General features: G+C 36.5%; 1 protein-coding gene and 1 non-coding gene across 2 annotated transcripts; both read left to right on the top strand.

Annotated features, from left to right (window-relative positions):
- The first annotated feature begins 3473 nt into the window (after positions 1–3473).
- On the top strand, positions 3474–3580 carry LOC113733605 (small nucleolar RNA R71). The gene has a single exon (XR_003459108.2). It is a non-coding gene; the product is annotated as a small nucleolar RNA R71 (small nucleolar RNA).
- A 5222-nt stretch (positions 3581–8802) lies between these two features.
- LOC113729399 (F-box/kelch-repeat protein At1g57790-like) lies at positions 8803–9882 on the top strand. The gene has a single exon (XM_027253699.1). It carries the CDS (start codon positions 8803–8805, stop codon positions 9880–9882), a length of 1080 nt encoding a protein of 359 aa, XP_027109500.1.
- The last annotated feature ends 9119 nt before the right edge of the window (positions 9883–19001 follow it).

Here is a 19001-nt window from a genome sequence, read left to right as displayed (position 1 = left end):
TAACAATATCTGCATACCAAGGCAAAGATGAGTTAATAGAAAATAAATGCTCCTCGGGGAATGCTTCTCTCAATGGGATGTCATCTTCGACGACTTGTACTCGACTCAAGTGATCTGCTACCAGATTCTCCGCCCCTTTCTTATCTCGGATCTCCAGGTTGAATTCTTGTAACAACAATATCCACCGTATCAATCGCGGTTTTGCCTCTTTCTTGGTCAATAAATACCGTAAAGCTGCATGATCAGAAAAAATAATAACTTTAGCACCAAGTAAATAAGACCGAAATTTTTCTAAGGCAAAAACAACCGCTAAAAGCTCCTTTTCGGTGGTTGAATAGTTCAATTGAGCTCCGTTCAAGGCTCGAGATGCGTAGTAAATAGCATGAGCTGCTTTTCCTACTCTTTGACCCAATACCGCACCAACTGCATAGTCACTGGCGTCGCACATGATCTCGAATGGGAGGTTCCAGTCAGGGGGTTGGATAATAGGTGAGGTGATCAATAACTCCTTTAACTTATTGAATGCCCCCTTACATGCTTCATCAAATTCGAAGGATACATCTTTTTGCAAAAGTTGGAACAAGGGTGCTCCAATTTTCGAGAAATCCTTGATGAATCTTCTATAGAAACCTGCGTGACCCAAGAAAGAACGAACTTCCCGCACACTCGCTGGGTAAGGTAAAGTAGATATAACATCTATTTTTGCCTTATCAACCTCAATACCTGTAGATGATACAACATGACCCAAAACTATCCCGTGTTCAACCATAAAATGACATTTTTCCCAATTAAGCACGAGATTAGTTTCTATACACCTTACTAAGATCAATTTCAGGTTATCTAGACAGTTTTCAAAACTTTCACCATATACACTAAAATCGTCCATGAAAACCTCAATAATCTTCTCAACATATTCTGAAAAGATACTTACCATGCATCTTTGAAAGGTAGCAGGTGCATTACACAATCCAAATGGCATCCTTCGGTATGCAAATGTTCCAAATGGGCAGGTGAAAGTAGTCTTCTCTTGGTCCTCGGGTGCGATGGCAATTTGAAAATAACCTGAAAATCCATCCAAAAAACAATAGTAAGCTCGACATGCTAATCGCTCCACCATCTGGTCAATGAAAGGGAGGGGAAAATGGTCCTTTTTCGTGACGGCATTTAGCTTTCGGTAATCGATACACTGTCGCCATCCGGTGGGCTTTCGAATTGGTACGAGCTCACCCTCTTGGTTTGATTCCACTGTCACCCCTGCCTTCTTCGGGACCACCTGTACTGGACTTACCCACGGGCTATCTGATATTGCAAATATAATTCCAACGTCCAGCAGTTTTAAAATCTCTTTCTTTACGACCTCCATCATGAGAGGATTTAATCTCCGTTGAGCTTGCCGTACGGGTTTAGCATTCTCCTCGAGTCGAATTCGGTGCATACACACCGCAGGGCTAATTCCCTTGATGTCGGCGATGGTCCATCCTATCGCCTGCTTATGTTCCCTAAGAACTCGAAGTAGTTTCTCTTCTTGAACCTTTGATAAACCCGCGGAGATGATCACTGGAAGTGTCTCCCCTTCACCTAAGTATACATACTTTAGGTGTTTCGGCAGTGGTTTTAGTTCCAAGACAGGTGCCTGCACCACAGATGGAAGTAACCTTTGGTGAGGTTCGGGTATGAAAATCGGTGCAAGATCATACCTTGTCTTCGTGGTTGGTAACGTTTGCAACGATCCAATCACGCATTTAAGCTCTTCACTCAACTCTACCCTAGAGGTTGTTTCGGACTCAAAGTGCCTGGTCAGGACGACCTCTAGTTCATCCCTGCCTTCAATTTCAAAAACCTCCTGTATAGCAGGGTCAATAACATTTATCGAGAAAACAGAGCCAATATTTGAATCGGATGGATATTTCATGGTCTCAAAGATGTTAAAGTGAACAATCTCACCATCAAATTCCATAGACAAAGTACCCTTATTAACATCAATTTTGGTTCGGGCTGTACTTAAAAAGGGTCTACCTAACAACACAGGTGACGGATCACGGGAGTGTTCATCCTCCATGTCGAGCACATAAAAATCAGCTGGAAAAACCAATTCATTAATTTTTACCAAAACATCTTCAATCAACCCGTCAGGGTATGCATTGGTCCTGTCAGCTAATTGAATTATTATCCCAGTCTCTTTCAAAGGGCCTAAGTTTAAGGAGGCATAAATGGACTTTGGCATGACATTAATTGAGGCTCCCAGGTCTAACATGGCCTTCCCAATCAAAGTATTACCTATCCTACAAGGAATAGTAAACATACCTGGATCTCCGCATTTCGGTGGAAGCTTTCTTTGTAGAATTGCTGAAACATTCTCCCCAACTATAACTCGTTCATCCCCCTTCAACCGCTTGCGGTTGGCACACAGGTCCCTCAAAAATTTTGCGTACCTGGGTACTTGTTTAATCGCATCCAGTAGGGGTATGTTGATCTCCACCTTGCGAAAAATCTCCAGGACCTCTTTTTCCTTGTCTTGCTTCTTTGGTTTTTCTAACCTGCTAGGAAAGGGAGGTGGATTAGTTTTAGCTGTAGGAATTGGGTTCGAGGGTACCTTTGCATTTTTGTTGTCTGTGCCCTCCTCTTCCAATTCTTTCTCAATCCGTTCCTCGTCCTTGTCTTTAGGAATCACCGGTTCGGGTCCTTGAACTTCCTTGCCACTCCTTAAAGTCATTGCACTTACATTCTTTGGATTTGCCTCAGGTTGAGATGGCAATTTTCCTTGAACTTGGGACTCCAAACGGTTGATTGTTATAGCCATTTGATTCATTTGATTTTGCAATGATTGCACCTGTCCCAGTTGATTTCTCATGCTTTGCAGGTCTGAATCCGTCTTTTGTTGATTAGCAAGTAATTGCTTCATCATCTCTTCCATGGACGGACTTGAGTTTGAAGGGAGTGGTGGTGGTGGGCGAGGATGGTACTGCTGTTGGTGTCCTTGCTGTCTATTTGGCACAAAGTTAGACTGCCTATTTCCTCCATAGCTAAGGTTGGGGTGATCCCTCCAACCAGGATTGTAGGTGTTTGAGTATGGGTCGTACTGCTTTCTTGGCGCGGGCGCGTGGCCAGCCATGTTCACCTGTTCTGCAGTTTCTTCTTGAACCAGTGGACACATTTCCGTAGGATGACCTACGGCAGTGCACACCCCACACACTTTGACTTGTGAAGCACTCCCTACAGCTAATTGTCTTACGAAAGATGTTAATTCGGAGATCTGCTGTTGGATAGAGGACGTTTCCACCTCATTCACCTTACGCGTCGGGATGTCCTCTCTTGAACCAAACTGCTGTGAGTTCTCAGCCATCCCTTCAATCAACTCCCATGCTCCTCGAGGGGTTTTGTTCACCAACGCCCCTCCACTTGCAGCATCGATTATGCTTCTGTCCCTGAAAAGCAACCCCTCATAGAAATATTGAATGAGCAGTTGCTCACTTATCTGATGCTGAGGGCATTTGGTGCACAGTTTCTTAAATCTCTCCCAGTACTTATAGAGAGATTCGCTAGGGTGTTGTTTGATACCACATATCTCTTTCCTCAGGCTCGCAGCTCGAGACGCCGGAAAGTACTTGTCCAGAAATTTTTTCTTCAATTGATCCCACGTGGTGATACTACCAGGCGGTAGGTAGTAGAGCCAGTCTTTTGCAGAGTCCTTCAAAGAGAAGGGGAAAGCCCTCATCTTTATTTGCTCTTCTGTAATTCCCGGAGGCTTCATACTGTTGCAAACGACGTCGAACTCTTGCAAGTGCTTGTAGGGCTCCTCACCTGATAGACCATGGAAAGATGGCAAGAGATGAATTAGACCAGATTTTAGTTCAAAGGGAGTGTCATCATTTAAATGTGGAAAAGTAATGCACAAGGGCTGCTGATTTAAATCAGGAGCAGCCAACTCCCTTAGTGTTCGTGCATTTGCCATAGTGACTTCCTCTTGGTCTGAATCACTTGAATTGTCACCAGACAAATTTGTCGGCTCAACCTCTGGATCAAGTTCCTGAGGAGCAATATCGTATTGCTCCTCCCTGAGCCGCCTGGTTTCTTTTCTCGTTCTACGCGCGGTCTTCTCTACTTCAGGGTCGAAAATTAATTCGCCTGTACGAGAAGAGCGAGGCATAAACTAGAAAAATACCAGAAAAAAATGAACTTAAAAAGAAACAAATGATTAACGCCAGTCCCCGGCAACGGCGCCAAAAATTGACAGGTGTCGAGCCTGTGCAATAATAAATACCTACTCGAGAAAAATAAATTTTCTGTGTATAGTAGTGAGTAGGGTCGAATCCACAGGGACTGGGAAAAATTCGATTCTTTACAAGTTCGGGACACGGGGGATTTTTATCAGAAATAAACTAAAAATAATTAAACAATTTATACAATTGTAAATAGCAATTAAATAAATGATAAATAAATTCTAGCCAAGGATACAACTACGCAGACACAGTTCATTCATCTGATCATTGATGCAAAGAAGGTTCACTTAATTTAATTAATAGGCTAGTTATAGTCGCCGATAAACTCTAACGACCAGTTTTTCCTTAATTTATTGATAACCAAGGTACGACCGTTGATTACCTCTAACCAGGAAATACTCCTAGGTACGACCGTAGGAATTAATTTCCTAATTGCATTAAAAACTAGAAAAGCCTAACCCAAATTAATAACACGCTACAAGGGTTATTTAAATCAGATTGTATGTCCCCCTAGTATGTGAAAATACTAGTTGTCACTAATATTAACCAACTAAACAATTACGGATTTAATTGATTAATTTGACAAGAGATTAATAAGTCAAATTGCACATCGGGCCCTTGATATCCAATTAACAAAATAATCCCATGGAAATTAAAATAGAAAACATGCAAATATTAACAAATTAAGGAACACGTAAAATTAATTAGATCTCACAGATATTTGGGACTGAGTTTTCGCGTTGATCCTTGACTAGATGAGAAAATTAGCCACGCCTCATACGAAAATCTTCACACAATTCAATTGAATTTAAAGACATCATCTTTCTTCGATAATTGAGAGAGTGAATAACAAAGCTCTCAGAAGAAAATAAGAAAATTGCACAATAGAATTCAACAAACCAAAACAACTCCCTATTCTCTCCTCTGGAACATCCCTCGGAGAGAAAAACTACAAACTCCTCTATCCTCCTACGGAGCTTAATTTTGAAAGAAAACTACAACTCACTAGCCTATTGTCTTCTGCCATCGTTCGATATATATAAGGCAAGTCTTAGTCTTCATAGCTTTTTCATAGTCTTTTCTCCTTGAGCCCACTACTCTACGTAGGGAGCAATTGGAAAAACTACAATCATCAAAGCCAACATCTTGGCTAATGAGTACATCTCCCACCATAAGGACAGACTTTCTACGTGGTCCCCGTTAGATAATGAAAGAAAACATCATTCCAATTAATTCCAGCACAATCATCAATTCCTCTGCAATTATCAAAACGGAGGAGTCCACTATAATCATCAATTCCAGCACAAATACACCCGTGGAACCTAGCTTGTATGTTCTTTAGAAACTTCCCACGTGTGGAGTATTTGTTGTAAGAAAATCTCTCTTTTCTGCTCCACTTCCTGAAATTGAGTCCAGATGCCAAATATAAGTATATGTTGACAATTAAAATAATATTTGGCATGGAAACAGGGAAAAATTAATAATAAAATTACTAACAATTAACACCTTATCATGATTCTTTGATTTAGAATTATCATGGTACTTTGAGTATAGATTGTTATACTTTGTGTTATTTGTTTGCTCCCATAAAGGGAATGCTCAAAAAATTAACATATGGGTATATACTTGAAATACGGAAAGGTAGTGAATAATCTTTAATAATTTACCACCTCTTGTGAAAGAGGAGTTATCTCATTTACGAGCATTTGTAGAAATATAAGTCAAGAAATCTTAGTACTAAGTGAATAAATGTTAGAAAGATGTTTCTATGTGCTAGTTCTTTTGGAAGTTATATTTTGGTACACGAAAAAAAACAGTAATCATATAGTGAAATTGACATGACTTATTCCATGATTAATGTGAGATAAGTGTGATAAAAGGATATTAATTGTATGATATATGTTCATTGAAAGGTGAAGTCATCCACTTGACTTTCTCATTACTTGGGTGGTCATGATACATTACTAGATGCCAATTTTGATATGTAAGAATGAGTTGATTGATAAGTTAAATCAACGATAAATTCTTTTAATTTATCTAGTTCTTATTAATTAGAAACTATGATTAGTTCTTATTATCAATGTATTTGGGAATCTAATGGGCCACACACATTAAGAACTTATTTAATTGGATTAAATAAATTTCAAGTAGGGACTTGAAGGATAAGTATTATAACTTGTAGTTTAATTTGTATTGGATAGTTTAATTTGCAAATAAATTTAAATCTTCCAAATACAGGTGTTGTATTAGAATAAGGAAGTTGAATTCTATTAGAAACTGGTTTCAGGTTTCCAATAAGGATATGGATAACTTATTTATTTATAAATACTCACTAAACTTTTACTTGCAAGACTAATGGATACCCAAATTATCTTGTGAGATTTTTGAGAAAAATCTTGAGAGAAAAAATACCTAAAATTCGTCCAAAAAAATAAGAAAAATATCGCATCTCTTAATTTTTTTGTTAGGGCAAGTTTTTCATGGTGAAAAACTAGGGTTTTCTCAACCAATTTGTGAGAGGTATCTTGGCAATAACTAGCACTAATCTAGATTAAGCTTATTCGGGTTTGGAAGTTTTGGCTAAAAGTTCGTGTGGATCACTGTTAGAGGCTGAACATTTGAGTGGCTACACGGATCTCTCGCATCTCTCTGCATCAAACGCTCGTGTGTTTCTTCATTGATTGAGGTAATACACTTAAAAACCCTTTTAGTTGCATATGTTTTATCATGGCTAAAGGTTTTCTGAGGAATCAAAAATTTTAATTTTCTGTTGCTTTATCTCTAGGATTCCTTACAAAATTGGTGGTCTGTTTTAATCTCATCCCAAATATTTCTCTTTCCAACTTCTTGTACTATATCGTACTTCTTGTTTCCAATGTTCTTAGAAACATTATTATGCTTCGGAAAATGTTATATTTAAGCTAGTAATTTTTATCGCTAGTGACTCGATAAGTTTTACGAGATGCTTTTGTTTCGCTTGGTTCTCAAAAATTGGCAAAACTGTTCCAACCATACAAAAAATGGAAGAATCAAGAGCTAGTGAGAAATAAATTCGTAATAGTGAGAAAGAAAAGAGAAGCCATCATAATCGATCGGGCCTCTTCAACAAAATTAATTGTCGGTCGGGAAGGAACAATAAAATAGATTTTTCTCACATATCCTATAGAATAATTGACATGATACTGATATCAATTCCAAAGAACGTATTCCCTGAAAGTTATGGGAAGTAAGTAACAAAATCAAAATTTCTAATTTTTTTTCCCTCTAATTAGATGAGAACATTTGAGGTATTACTACCATGTCGTATGGAAAAAATCTTGGTTCAACACATTATAAATTGAAAACCCATTTGCAACACAGCACTGCTAAGTCTTGTATTAAAGAAAACAGTTATCTATTTGGTTACACTTTTGGTGAAAAATCACCCTTCTTAAGAATAACTTTTCAGTTGTAATTCTAGAAAAATAAAAAGAAGCAAGAAAATGGAAATAAGTAACTTCCTTTCACGTTATTATATTGCTATTGGAGATTTTCTTAGGTAAATAAGTGGTAATGAAAGACAAATGGTTTCATGAAAAAAAAAATTATGCTTTTTATCCTCCTCCACCCAACCCCCCCCCCCCCCCTTCTCTCTTTTTTTGCAAGCATTGAGTATCAGTTAGGCATACGCCTGTGGTGTATAATCCAAATATAAATGCTCTTTAGCTACTTTTGAAGAAACGTTGGTGAAAAATTGAAGGCATATAGTGGTGAATTCGGATGAATTAATAAGAAAGGTATTATTCCTAAGGTTGTAGTTGGAAAGGATTGGCATTATATGTGTCAATTGAAGTTAGAGTATTATTACTAAGGTTCTCCTCGGAAACGGCAGATTCTGGTGGTTTCATTGCTGAGAATTTGAGTTGTAAAATTCGTGAATTAACTTTTGACGCCCCTTGAAAATTAAGTTTTTAGTATAAGTTATACCCCTCAAATGTCAAATATTTTGCAAGTTAGGCTTTATTCCCATTTGTTTTAGATTTTACAGAATTTGATTATGAAAAGTGATTATATGTAAAATCTAATTATGGAAAGTGATTATGTGTAACAATTAGAATCAGTGAAAGATACTCTTTGGTTGATTATGAATTTTATCTTTTTTAATCATTTAAACAATGTATAATCTAAATACAAGAGCAAACAACAACATCATAAAAACCGATTATCTTACCAAAATTTCTTTATCAAGGCTAGAGCTTCGAAATTCAGAACAATGAGCTGTGGGCATAGCCGCACAGTTCAATTCTCGAGGGCAGATTGGTCCTTGGCTCCTTGCTAAACACAAGAAAGAACGAATTGAGCTTAATTATTTGGGCCCCATAGTTGAGGATAAATTAATGCTAAACAGTGTTTCGCTATCTCCCTGTTTACTACCCTGATTGGACTTGCATTCCCAACCAAACTCATATTAGTTTTCCATATTAAGGTGAAGACTGACAAGGGCTTTTTTTTTTTTTGAGTACCAAGAACTCGAAATAGGTCCATCAAACATATATATTGGGATATTGGGATGGAGAGAAACACACTAAGGACTAGCTTGATCATGGCGCCTTGGGCTGATCTTCCTGAGGATCTTTTCAGGACAATCTGGGAGAAATTGAGCTTTGGTGACCTGGTTCGTTCGAGTGCAGTTTGCAAAGATTGGTGGGACAAAAGTAAAGGAATTAGGCGTAAAAGCAGTCTACCATGGATATTCTACTTAGAGAGGGATCTATACCTTGTCCAACCAAAGCTGTTTGACCCTTGTTCCAGGGAATCATACAACCTTAAAACTGCCAATCGGACAAAGATATTCGACTTTATCATCGCTGCAAAATTATGCGCTTCGAAAAAAGGCTGGTTGCTTTTTGCTAGGAAGGTTAAGGTACCATGTGAGACCTTATTTTTAGTCTACAGTCCTATTTCCAATGATTACTTCTGGCTCCCCACTTTGATGGATCATCATTCTGATGTTGCTACTTTTTCCACAAACCCTACTGCTCCAGATTGTGTATTTTTCATATCGTATCGACATCTTGGCGACACTTACATTGCTACATATTCTTTCGGTAAGGATAACTGGTGTACACAAAAAGTTGAGGTTGATTATATTCTACACGATGAACCAATTTCAAGTGTGGTTTATAGTGAACAAAAAGGAGAATTTTATTGTGTTTGTGACGGAGGAGAACTAGCAAAATTTGCCATTGTTGGCCGCCGTTGGAACGTGATCACACAAAACCGTCGAACTCTAAAAGAATTGGCAGCAAAAACATGGAAGCATCAAGGGTTAGTCCCAGGATCAATTACAATTAGGCATTGGTTATTTCAATACGAGGGTCAGCTTCTACTAGTTTTCCTTGTTAGAAATTTGAAGGATGGGAAATATATGTTTAGTATTTCCTATTTCGACTGGTCCCAGAACAGGTGGGCTGTCAAGGATAATGTGGGTAACTTTGCAGTAATGCTTTCATGCCTTTCGAGTTGTTCTCCTTCTGTGCTACTATCCAGAGTTGAGGATGCAGAAGATTGTTTATGCAAGTATCAAGTCTCCTCGGTTAGCAACTTGAAGGTTTATGGGTATAGGCCTCTATTTACCTGTGAACAATGTCTAGTTGAACCTCCTTGTGCTATAGGAGATTGATCCCATTGGTTTTCCTTTTCTGTTAACAATGTTTAATTGAACCTTTGTGCTATAGGAAATTGATCTTGTTGGTTTTCCGTTTTTGTTTTAATGGATTTTGCATTTCATAGTGCAATTGACTTTGACAAATTTTATGATGGATAAACAATTCCTGCTTTGGCTTTGCATTTTGACGTGGCCAATCAGGAAATTATTTGACACGAATCCATCGTTAATCCCTTTCTTTTCTTGGGTGACGTATATTTTAGGGATAATTTCAGATATCTCCCCTGAGGTTTCTGACAGTCTCACTCCCCTCCCCTGTGGTTTCAAAAATACCACTAACCTCCCCTGTCAGAATTTTAGATCCCATTTCTTACACTATCGTCATCAAAAAGACTTAAATACCCTCACAAGTTTGCTAATATTTCGTTCAGCATAATCATCATGAATGCTGTTAAAGGCACCTTCAAGATGGGGGCTTGTAAAATGCTCTCTGAAGTTTCACCGCTTATCCAATTCAAGAATTTTACCCGCAATCAGGCCCTTCTTGAAGCCCTTGATGATGCAGCAAATATTCACATTATAGACTTTGATATTGGTTGTGGTGCTCAGTGGTCTTCTTTTATGCAAGAGCTTCCCAGGAAAAATAGAGGGACAACTTCTCTGAAGATTACTGCCTTTGCTTCTCCTTCAACCTACCATTCGGTTGAGATTAGCCTTATGCATGAAAGTCTAACACATTTTGCTAATGATCTTGGTATAAAATTCGAGCTTGAGGTGGTGAATTTGACTCTTTTGACCCAAGTGGTTATTCAGCATCTTCATTCAGGTCATCTGAGAGTGATACGATTGCTGTAAACTTTCCTTTGTGGTTTGTTTCTAGTTGACCCACTATACTGCCTTCACTGCTCTGCTTTATCAAGCAGCTTTCACCTAAAATTGTGGTAATGTTGGATCATGGGTGTGAAAGGTTTGAACTTCCTCCGTACCATCACTTGCTTAATGCTCTCCAGTACTATGAAGTATTCCTGGACTCAGTTGATGTTGCTAATATGGCTTCAGGTGCTGTTAACAAGATTGAGAGGTTCCTTATTCAGCCTACAATTGAAAGCATTGTGTTTGGCAGACTGCAATCACCGAACCAAATTCCGCCCTAGACAAATCTCTTTGCTTCTGCGGCGTTTTCATCAGTGCCGATCAGTAATTTTGCTGAAACCCAAGCTGAGTGTGTTGTCAAGAGGAGCCAAGTTCGAGGATTTCACGTAGAGAAGTGCCAAGCATCATTAGTGTTGTCTTGGCAGCGGCGTGAGCTCTTGTCAGCCTCAGTTTGGAAGTGCTGAGAAATTTCAGTATTGTCAAGCAAGAAGATTGCTGCAGCATTGCAACTAACTCTACTCTTAGACATCCAGGCAATAAATTTCTGAACTGAAATGGTACCACCTCCTATGTAGTAGTTAATTATTGTACTATGTTCTTGCTTGCATATCTCTGTGTATTGCAATGTAGTCTATCTTCTAGACTGATTGTCTCTCCTGATGGAAAAACTCCTAACTGCCAGTTTAATTGGTAGTCTTGTTAGAGTAATTCGAAATCTTGCTCCTGTGTATCTTGATATATTACTAGTAATTAGTTTTTGAGTGGCTATGTAGTGCTTTCTCTGGCCCTTTCCTGATGGCAGGGATCATCCATCCCATGTCTGCCAAGAACCATGATATTAGAATGCGGAAAAACAAAGCAAGGGGCTGTGGCTAACATGCACTTGGTTGGAGTTATTACCATTTCTTGTTTCTTAAACTAGTCCAATTAGTCATATATAGTTATGACGTGAAGACCTTTAAGATCATCTCGTTTGTATACGTTTCTGGAACCCATCTTCCTCCCGTGTCCATGCGTTTTTCATCCAACACCAAGCACTTCAATTATATCTCTTGCTATTTTACTCTCATAAAGAGTCTTCTAAACTGGCAGTTGCATATGGACATTAGAAATGACTACCAGAAAGAGCCGTTGCCTTCCATTGCATTCTACTGAGGTTCAGACCTTCTTTCATGCTTTAATTTCACTTACACTCGTTCAAGTTTCATTCTTGTTAAATTCCCTACTTTTTCTTCATATGAGATTAGCTCATTAATGCAAGATAATAAGGGCATTTGTGGTATATAGTTGTTCCTCTCTCTAGTTCCCCATTTTTTTATTGTTTGTATTTTTTAATTGGGTCTACTTTGAGACTGCCTATTTAGTTTTAGGGGAGGTTAGTGGTATTTTGAAACCACAGGAGAGGGGAGTGAGACTGTCAGAAACCTCAGGGTAGGTATCTGAAATTATCCCTATATTTTATCACTACATGCGGTTACTACTGAAAATAATAGACATACACTCAATGCCCAGAATCTGCAAAACTCTAAATTAAATCTGACATTATTCAATTCATAATGTCTTATTGGTTGCTTCACATAATCTGCATTTCTTAAAATACGTACCCTTATGCATAAAAAAAAACTTCATCTACACCACCTGATTTTAGCAATAACTCATTGAATATATTAGTACACAATGCCCTCGTTCAAATATAAATGTCTAAATTACAAATAAACACCTTGCGGTTTCATTTATTACCACATAACCTCTCTAACATTTCAAAATATCCATTTTACCTTTTATATTTTCATATAAAATGGAAATTTGACAAAAAATAGTCTATATAACATCATTAGTTGAAATACCAGTAGTGTCCTTACTTAAATGCTAAATCAAACGAAGACTTAATCACCGTATATAAAACTATAGAGGGATTATGTGGATAAGTGTAAACCTATAAGGGATAAAGTGGACATTTATACTATTCATAAGGGGATAAATAGATTATGATTTTATGATACGCATTTTTGAAGCGTGTCTCATATAATCGCTAAAATGAATTGTGCATTCTGTCCATTTCCCACTTTACATAAAATTATAGGGGAGTTATATGATCATTTTAAAACATTAAGGGGATCATCTAGCATTGCTAAACCACAGGGGGTTATATGTAATTTCTTGGAAATACTTGAGGCCCCCAGTCAGCTAGTACAGCGTTCAAGAACAAGCACTCATGCTTAAAAAATATGCAGGGAAAATTAGCCATCGTCACTCGGTCACAATATCACGGACCATTGAAATCCAATTTTAAAAGAGAGCATTTTAATTACAATGATTGTAATTAAGTTTAAAACTCTAATTTGACTTTTAGATTATTTATTAATTAATTACTTCACAAAAATATGGAACTACTTTTACCTACATGATTTATTTTTAAAAAGAAAAAATGCTTCTTTCTTACCTACATGACTGGAACTCTTTGTTGGATTGCACATAGTATTTTTTTTTCTTTTCTGTAACACACATATACACAGAGGTAGAAGAGAGAGAGAGCACTTGAATGCTCTACATTTTTTTTTTCCGTGGTCATTGGACCATCTTATTCTTTTATTTTTAGTGGTTATCACATTTGTTTTGTCTCTCTTTGGTCATATGATGAACTTTTTCTATTCTTGTTTGGTACATTTAGCTGGCATCCAACTTATTAGAGGATAAAAGTATGTTTGGATAGCGAATTTGTTGAAAATATATTTATATTGTATAATTAAACACATTTCACTATCATTTTGTTATCCTTTTCGCCATTCTTTTATTTTTACGTTCATCACATTACAAAATTTGCTATAAATTATTCAAAAATTTTCTGAATAAGTCAGAACGGAAATCCATAGTTAAGGGTGTGTTTGATAAAATTGAAACCTAAAGTTTGAATCTATTAAGGTAGTGAATTGTTAGGTATTAAAATCTTAACATTTGAGCATGTTTTGTATTAACTGATAAGTGAATATGTTATCACTTATTTTTTAGAGTAAGTTTTGCTTAGAAAATTAAATATCACTTAATTAATTAAGATGTTCTATTTTTTGTTATCAAATGCATATGAATATATTGAAATCTAAATCCATTAAATTTAAATACTGTATTGGGTTATCAAGGCTAAGAGTGCACAAAAAGTTGATGTTGGTTATGTTTTACAAGGTCGACCAATCTCAAGCGTATTTTACAGTGAACAAAATGGTGAGTTTTATTGTACTTATCGTGATGGAAATCTAGCATGATTTGGCTGTATTGGCCGATGTTGGTGCTTGATTACACAAAATCATCGTCCCCCTCTGGAAGAAAATTGGTAGCAAGAACAATATGGCAGCATCTATAGGTAGACACAAGATTGATTGACCATTGGTTATTTGTATATGAAGGCCAACTTCTACTGGATTTAAGGGTCAGGAATTATTTCGACTCAAAAGACATATCTAGTATTTCCTTTTTCAAAGGGTCTCAGAATAGGCGGGCTGTTAAGGATAACGTGGGTAGGTTAGCAATAATATTTCCAGCTTTTGCAGTTATTCCTTTGGTGTACTAATATCCAGAGTTGAGGATGCAGAAGACTGTTTATACAAGGATGAAGTCTCCTCAGTTAGCAACTGGAAGGTTTACGCGTTTGAGCCTCTATTTAGCTGTAAAACAATATCTAGCTGAAACTTGTTCTGTAGGAAATTAATCCCATTGGGTTTTTTTGTTATTTGAAATGGATTTTTCATTTCATAATCCAATCTATAATAATGACAAATTTTATTGTGGGTATCTGTCATCCTCTAGTACATGTAAATGTTTTTTAAGATTCTCATTTTTTTTTCATCTGTAGTTTGAGATTTTCTTCTTTTGTATTATGAGTGGAACCCAAATATATATGGTCTATAAAAATATACATGCTATACTTTTTTTAAAAAAAATCCGACTATAATACAACAAACATAAACTAAAAGATAACCTACGTCCTGGACAGCATACTCATATTTTTATCCCTTCTTGTATTTTTATTTTGTAATTATCGTATATCACTCAGGCTTTTTGCCAACAGCCTCTTGGATTGTTGGTAATCCAAAGACATCTTAAGTCTTGGGAAGGTGGGAGTTCAAGGATTCAATCCTTGGCTCCCATCAAAATTTGCCACAATTTGTGGTGATCTTAATTGACCTTCATCGATGGAGTCTGTACTCACATCGAGTCATCTCCTCCTCCCCCTAGATTAGGTTATAGAAATTCAATCGTTGTGACAAAAAAAAAAAAAAGTATATCACTCAGGCTTTTCACTTTTTTCTCCAGTGGTGTATGTTCCAGCTATGAATATTCTCCGGCTAGCTAGTTTTCAAGAAGAATTATTAGTAAAAATTTGACTGCAGTAGTAGAAAGAAGTTTCCCAATTTTACAGCAATGAAGATCCGAACAAAATAAGAGGGTTATTATTACTAAGGTTCTCGTTCAAACGGCTCGATTCTAGATTCTAGGCTTTGATGTAATCTTTTGATACACTTAGGTTTATTTCATTTACCTTTCTGGAAGCATGTTTTAGGTTACAAATTTTCAAATATGTGGACCGGTTAATGAAGTTTTCGCTCTCTTATATTCATAAGAAAGTCTCATTTATGATTGTAAGGTGGTGTCGGCCACTCTTGGGTGTATTTAAACTTAATACTGATGGCTGTTCAAGGGGTAACCCAGGGAGGGCAGGTGGTGGTGGGGTTTTGCGTGATGATGGAGGAAATTTCCTGCTCGCTTTCTCCTCTTTTTTTGGGAATGTAACCAGCATTCAAGCTGAGTCGCTCGCTCTTCTCGTTGGGGTTAAGTTGTGTCTCTCTCGTGGTTATGTTAACTTGCACATTGAAATGGATTCGTTGGTTCTTGTTCACATCCTAAAACAGGGATATAGCTGTCCATGGAGTATTTATACAGAGGTTAAATACCTTCTAAAGTTTTCGTCTAATTTTGTTGCAATTTCTCATTGCTTTCGGGAAAGTAATCAAGTTGCCGATTCTTTAGCAAACATGGGATGTGATCAAGGTTTCAATACAACATATCATCAGCTTGTGGACCTCCCTATGAAAGCTCGTGGGGCATTTCGCTTAGATAGAATAGGCCTGCCTTCAATTAGGAAATGTGTTCAGCGTGGATGAAAAGCCCAGTTCGAAATTCTGCAGTTGAGTCTTATTTGGTTGGCCGTTCTATTTTAACCATGCAGTTGTTATTAAATTGTCTTCAAACTGTCGTAATGTTACACTGTAGTAACTAGGGATGTAATCGAGCCAAGTCAAGCTCGAGTATTGCTATACTCGAGCTCGACTTGACTCATATATACTTAGGCTCGAGCTCGACTCAAGCTCGACCGAGTACAAAAAATCGATACGCGAAGCTTGACTAAAGAAACTCGCTTTAAACTCGAGACTCGACTCGATAAGGCTCGACTTTTAGTCAAGTCTTATCAAGTCGAGCCTAATCAAGCTTTTTGACTCGACTCGACCAATCTTCTCTTTTTTAGACATTTTTTCTTTTTAGATCTTTTTACAATTATGTTATTACTTTTTTGCCATTATGAAATTTTATTATAAAGAAGAGTTTATTGTAAATTCCGTAAAACTTATACCCATAATGGTCATTTTATAATTATAATACATATATATTATTTAAATTATAAATATATTATTTAAATACCCCTGACTCGACGAGTAGCTCGACAAGTCTCGAGCCTCAAAATATTGGCTCGAAACTCGACTCGAATGACAATCGAATAGCTCGAGACTCGGCTCGAACTCGGTCAACCCGAGTTGAAGCCAAGCCGTTGACCGAGCTACTCGATTATGACTCGGCTCGCTTACATCACTAGTAGTAACTTACTACCATGTGGATAAATTTCTTGTATTTGGGTTTGTTGGCAGGGAGTTTCGTCCATTTATAAGGGGAAACTCTGCCAAAATTTTTCTAATAAAAAATTACCTTTGACCAAAAAAAACAAATAATATTTGATAAGCATCTGGTGCAAATCATCCAAATTTTAATAAATAAATAGCATCTTCTGCCTTTTTTTAATGCAATTGGGGGTGAAGGATTCAATTCCGGGGCCTTTGTTGTTAGGTCAATAAGTCAATTCCATCACCAACTCAGCTAGGATTAGCTTAGAAATCTGTCAACAGTTGAAAAGTGATGGAAATTCTGTTATGCAATCTGCAATTCTGGATCTGTGATATTATTATATATAGTCCAGAACATCAAACATAAAGAAAGTTTGAGAAATAGGAGAGATTAGAAATAAATAATTCAAAATCTTCATTTCTTTTAAATGAAAAATTAGATTAAAAAATAGATTAGCAACATATGTAGTTCAAGAGATTTTTGTTTTTCTTGATTTCTGATCTCATAAATTCATAACTGTTGGCTAAAAGTCTCCGTTTCATTGGGAATTGATCTATTCGCTTGCAAGTAATTAATAGACAAAGTGGACAACAATCTTCTTATTTGAATCTATAATGGAAGTGCTAATAAGTCTAAGAATGGTTCAACCTGCTGCACAACCAGAAAGATAGTAGATGACGGTTTCTAGTCCCCCCCCCCCCCCCCATCAACAAAAAAGCATATGAAAGAGGGAAAACAGAAAAGAAAAGGGATTTCTGTCAACTTTTCTAATCAAGAATTTACAGGGAGAGGACAAAATCAAGTGTATAAATAACTATATACATATGTTTTAACAGTAGAATAACGTATATAGTGGAAACATATGCAGCATGGATCACTAGAATCCATTTCTCAAGGAAAGCATTTTAACCGTAATTGCAATTCAAACTCTTTGGATTGTAAATTATTTGAGATAATTTTGTGAAAAAGTACTGTAGCACTTTTTTGATATGATGTATGTGAGATAAAAAGGTGATTGAAAAATGTGTTGATGATGCAAGCAAATCAGTGTGTGTAAATAAGGTGTAAATAAAGTAAAATAATGCACAATCCAAACATGGAGTTTATGTGCATAAAATTTATGATATGGGCATAATTGACTCAACCTCTACGGAATTCATCTGCAATTTTGCATACTTCATTGTTCCTTTATCACTGGTATGCTTTTGACATTATTAGGATTATTTATGTGGTAGCATATTAATGTTTAGAACTAAATTAGGTTTTTCTTTTTTTCTTTCTAAAGGAACCAGTACAACAAAACAAAAAAAAAAATTCTTAAACATGTACACATAGAGAAAAAGTGAGCAATTTAATGCTCTACTACTTCTTTTTCTACATTTCCCTCGTCATCATTTTCCCCTCTTCTTCTTCTTCTTCTTCTTCTTCTTCTTCTTTTTGGGGTTAGGATAAACGTTTTTTATTCTAGTTTGCTAAACCTTGCTAACATCCAACTAATTAAAGGACAAGCGTGTTTGGATAGCCAATGTTTTTGAATAAACGTTGTTTGTTGCATTACTAAAAACATCTTTCAATCACTTATTATTTTTAACAACTTTTTTAGGTTAACATACATCATATTATAAAAAGTGCACAATCATCAAAAGTGCTACAAATTATTTTAAAGTATTTTTCCAAATAATTTTGAACACAAACAGTTGTCATATAAGTCGGACAGACGGAAGTACTCAGCCTTTGAAAACCTAACAAACATATTATAAGTTAAATGTTGATGATTGAATGCTTTTTTCTTGGAGATGCTAAGTTATAATTGTCATCCATGTTCATGGGTAGAGCCATGCTATGTTGATGGTGGCTGTCAACTTTTAAAATTATGATTATAACTTGTAAAAGTTTCTATTTTTATTTATTTGACTCACATTTGCACCCTTGAATTTAAAAATACTCCCTTTATTTTTTTTAACATCGCCCCCCAAATTTTTTTTATTTTTCAAAATTTCCTTCCTACTTTAGGTTGCTCCTCAAATTAATAGAAAATTTTGCTCTTTTTTTGTGAGAAATTTTACTTTTATCTTGTAAGTTCACAAATTTACCATGAAGTAGAAATTTTTTTTTTTTTAACTTTGACTTACTATTAGTGGTATCTAAAAATCATTTTGTTAGAATTCTTTAGTAACATGTTCCTCTATTCTTATGGTTGGAAGCCTAAGATGTACCTAGTGTGGCTTATAATGGAACAAAAATGGTGAGTTGTATTGTGTTACTCACAGTGGAAATCTAGCAAGATTGCAATTGTTGGCCGACAATTGTTTGCCGTTGGTTATTTAAATATGAATTTTACTGTGTTTATCAAGATAGGGGAAATCCAGCAA

This window comes from Coffea arabica, chromosome 2e (assembly GCF_036785885.1).
Source record: "Coffea arabica cultivar ET-39 chromosome 2e, Coffea Arabica ET-39 HiFi, whole genome shotgun sequence".
In the NCBI taxonomy this organism is placed as follows: domain Eukaryota; kingdom Viridiplantae; phylum Streptophyta; class Magnoliopsida; order Gentianales; family Rubiaceae; genus Coffea; species Coffea arabica.
This window is presented reverse-complemented; position numbering and strand designations above follow the sequence as displayed.

Coding starts and splice junctions, on each gene's coding strand:
- LOC113729399 (XM_027253699.1), top strand. CDS start 8,803: ATGGCGCCTTGGGCTGATCTTCCTGAGGATCTTTTCAGGACAATCTGG.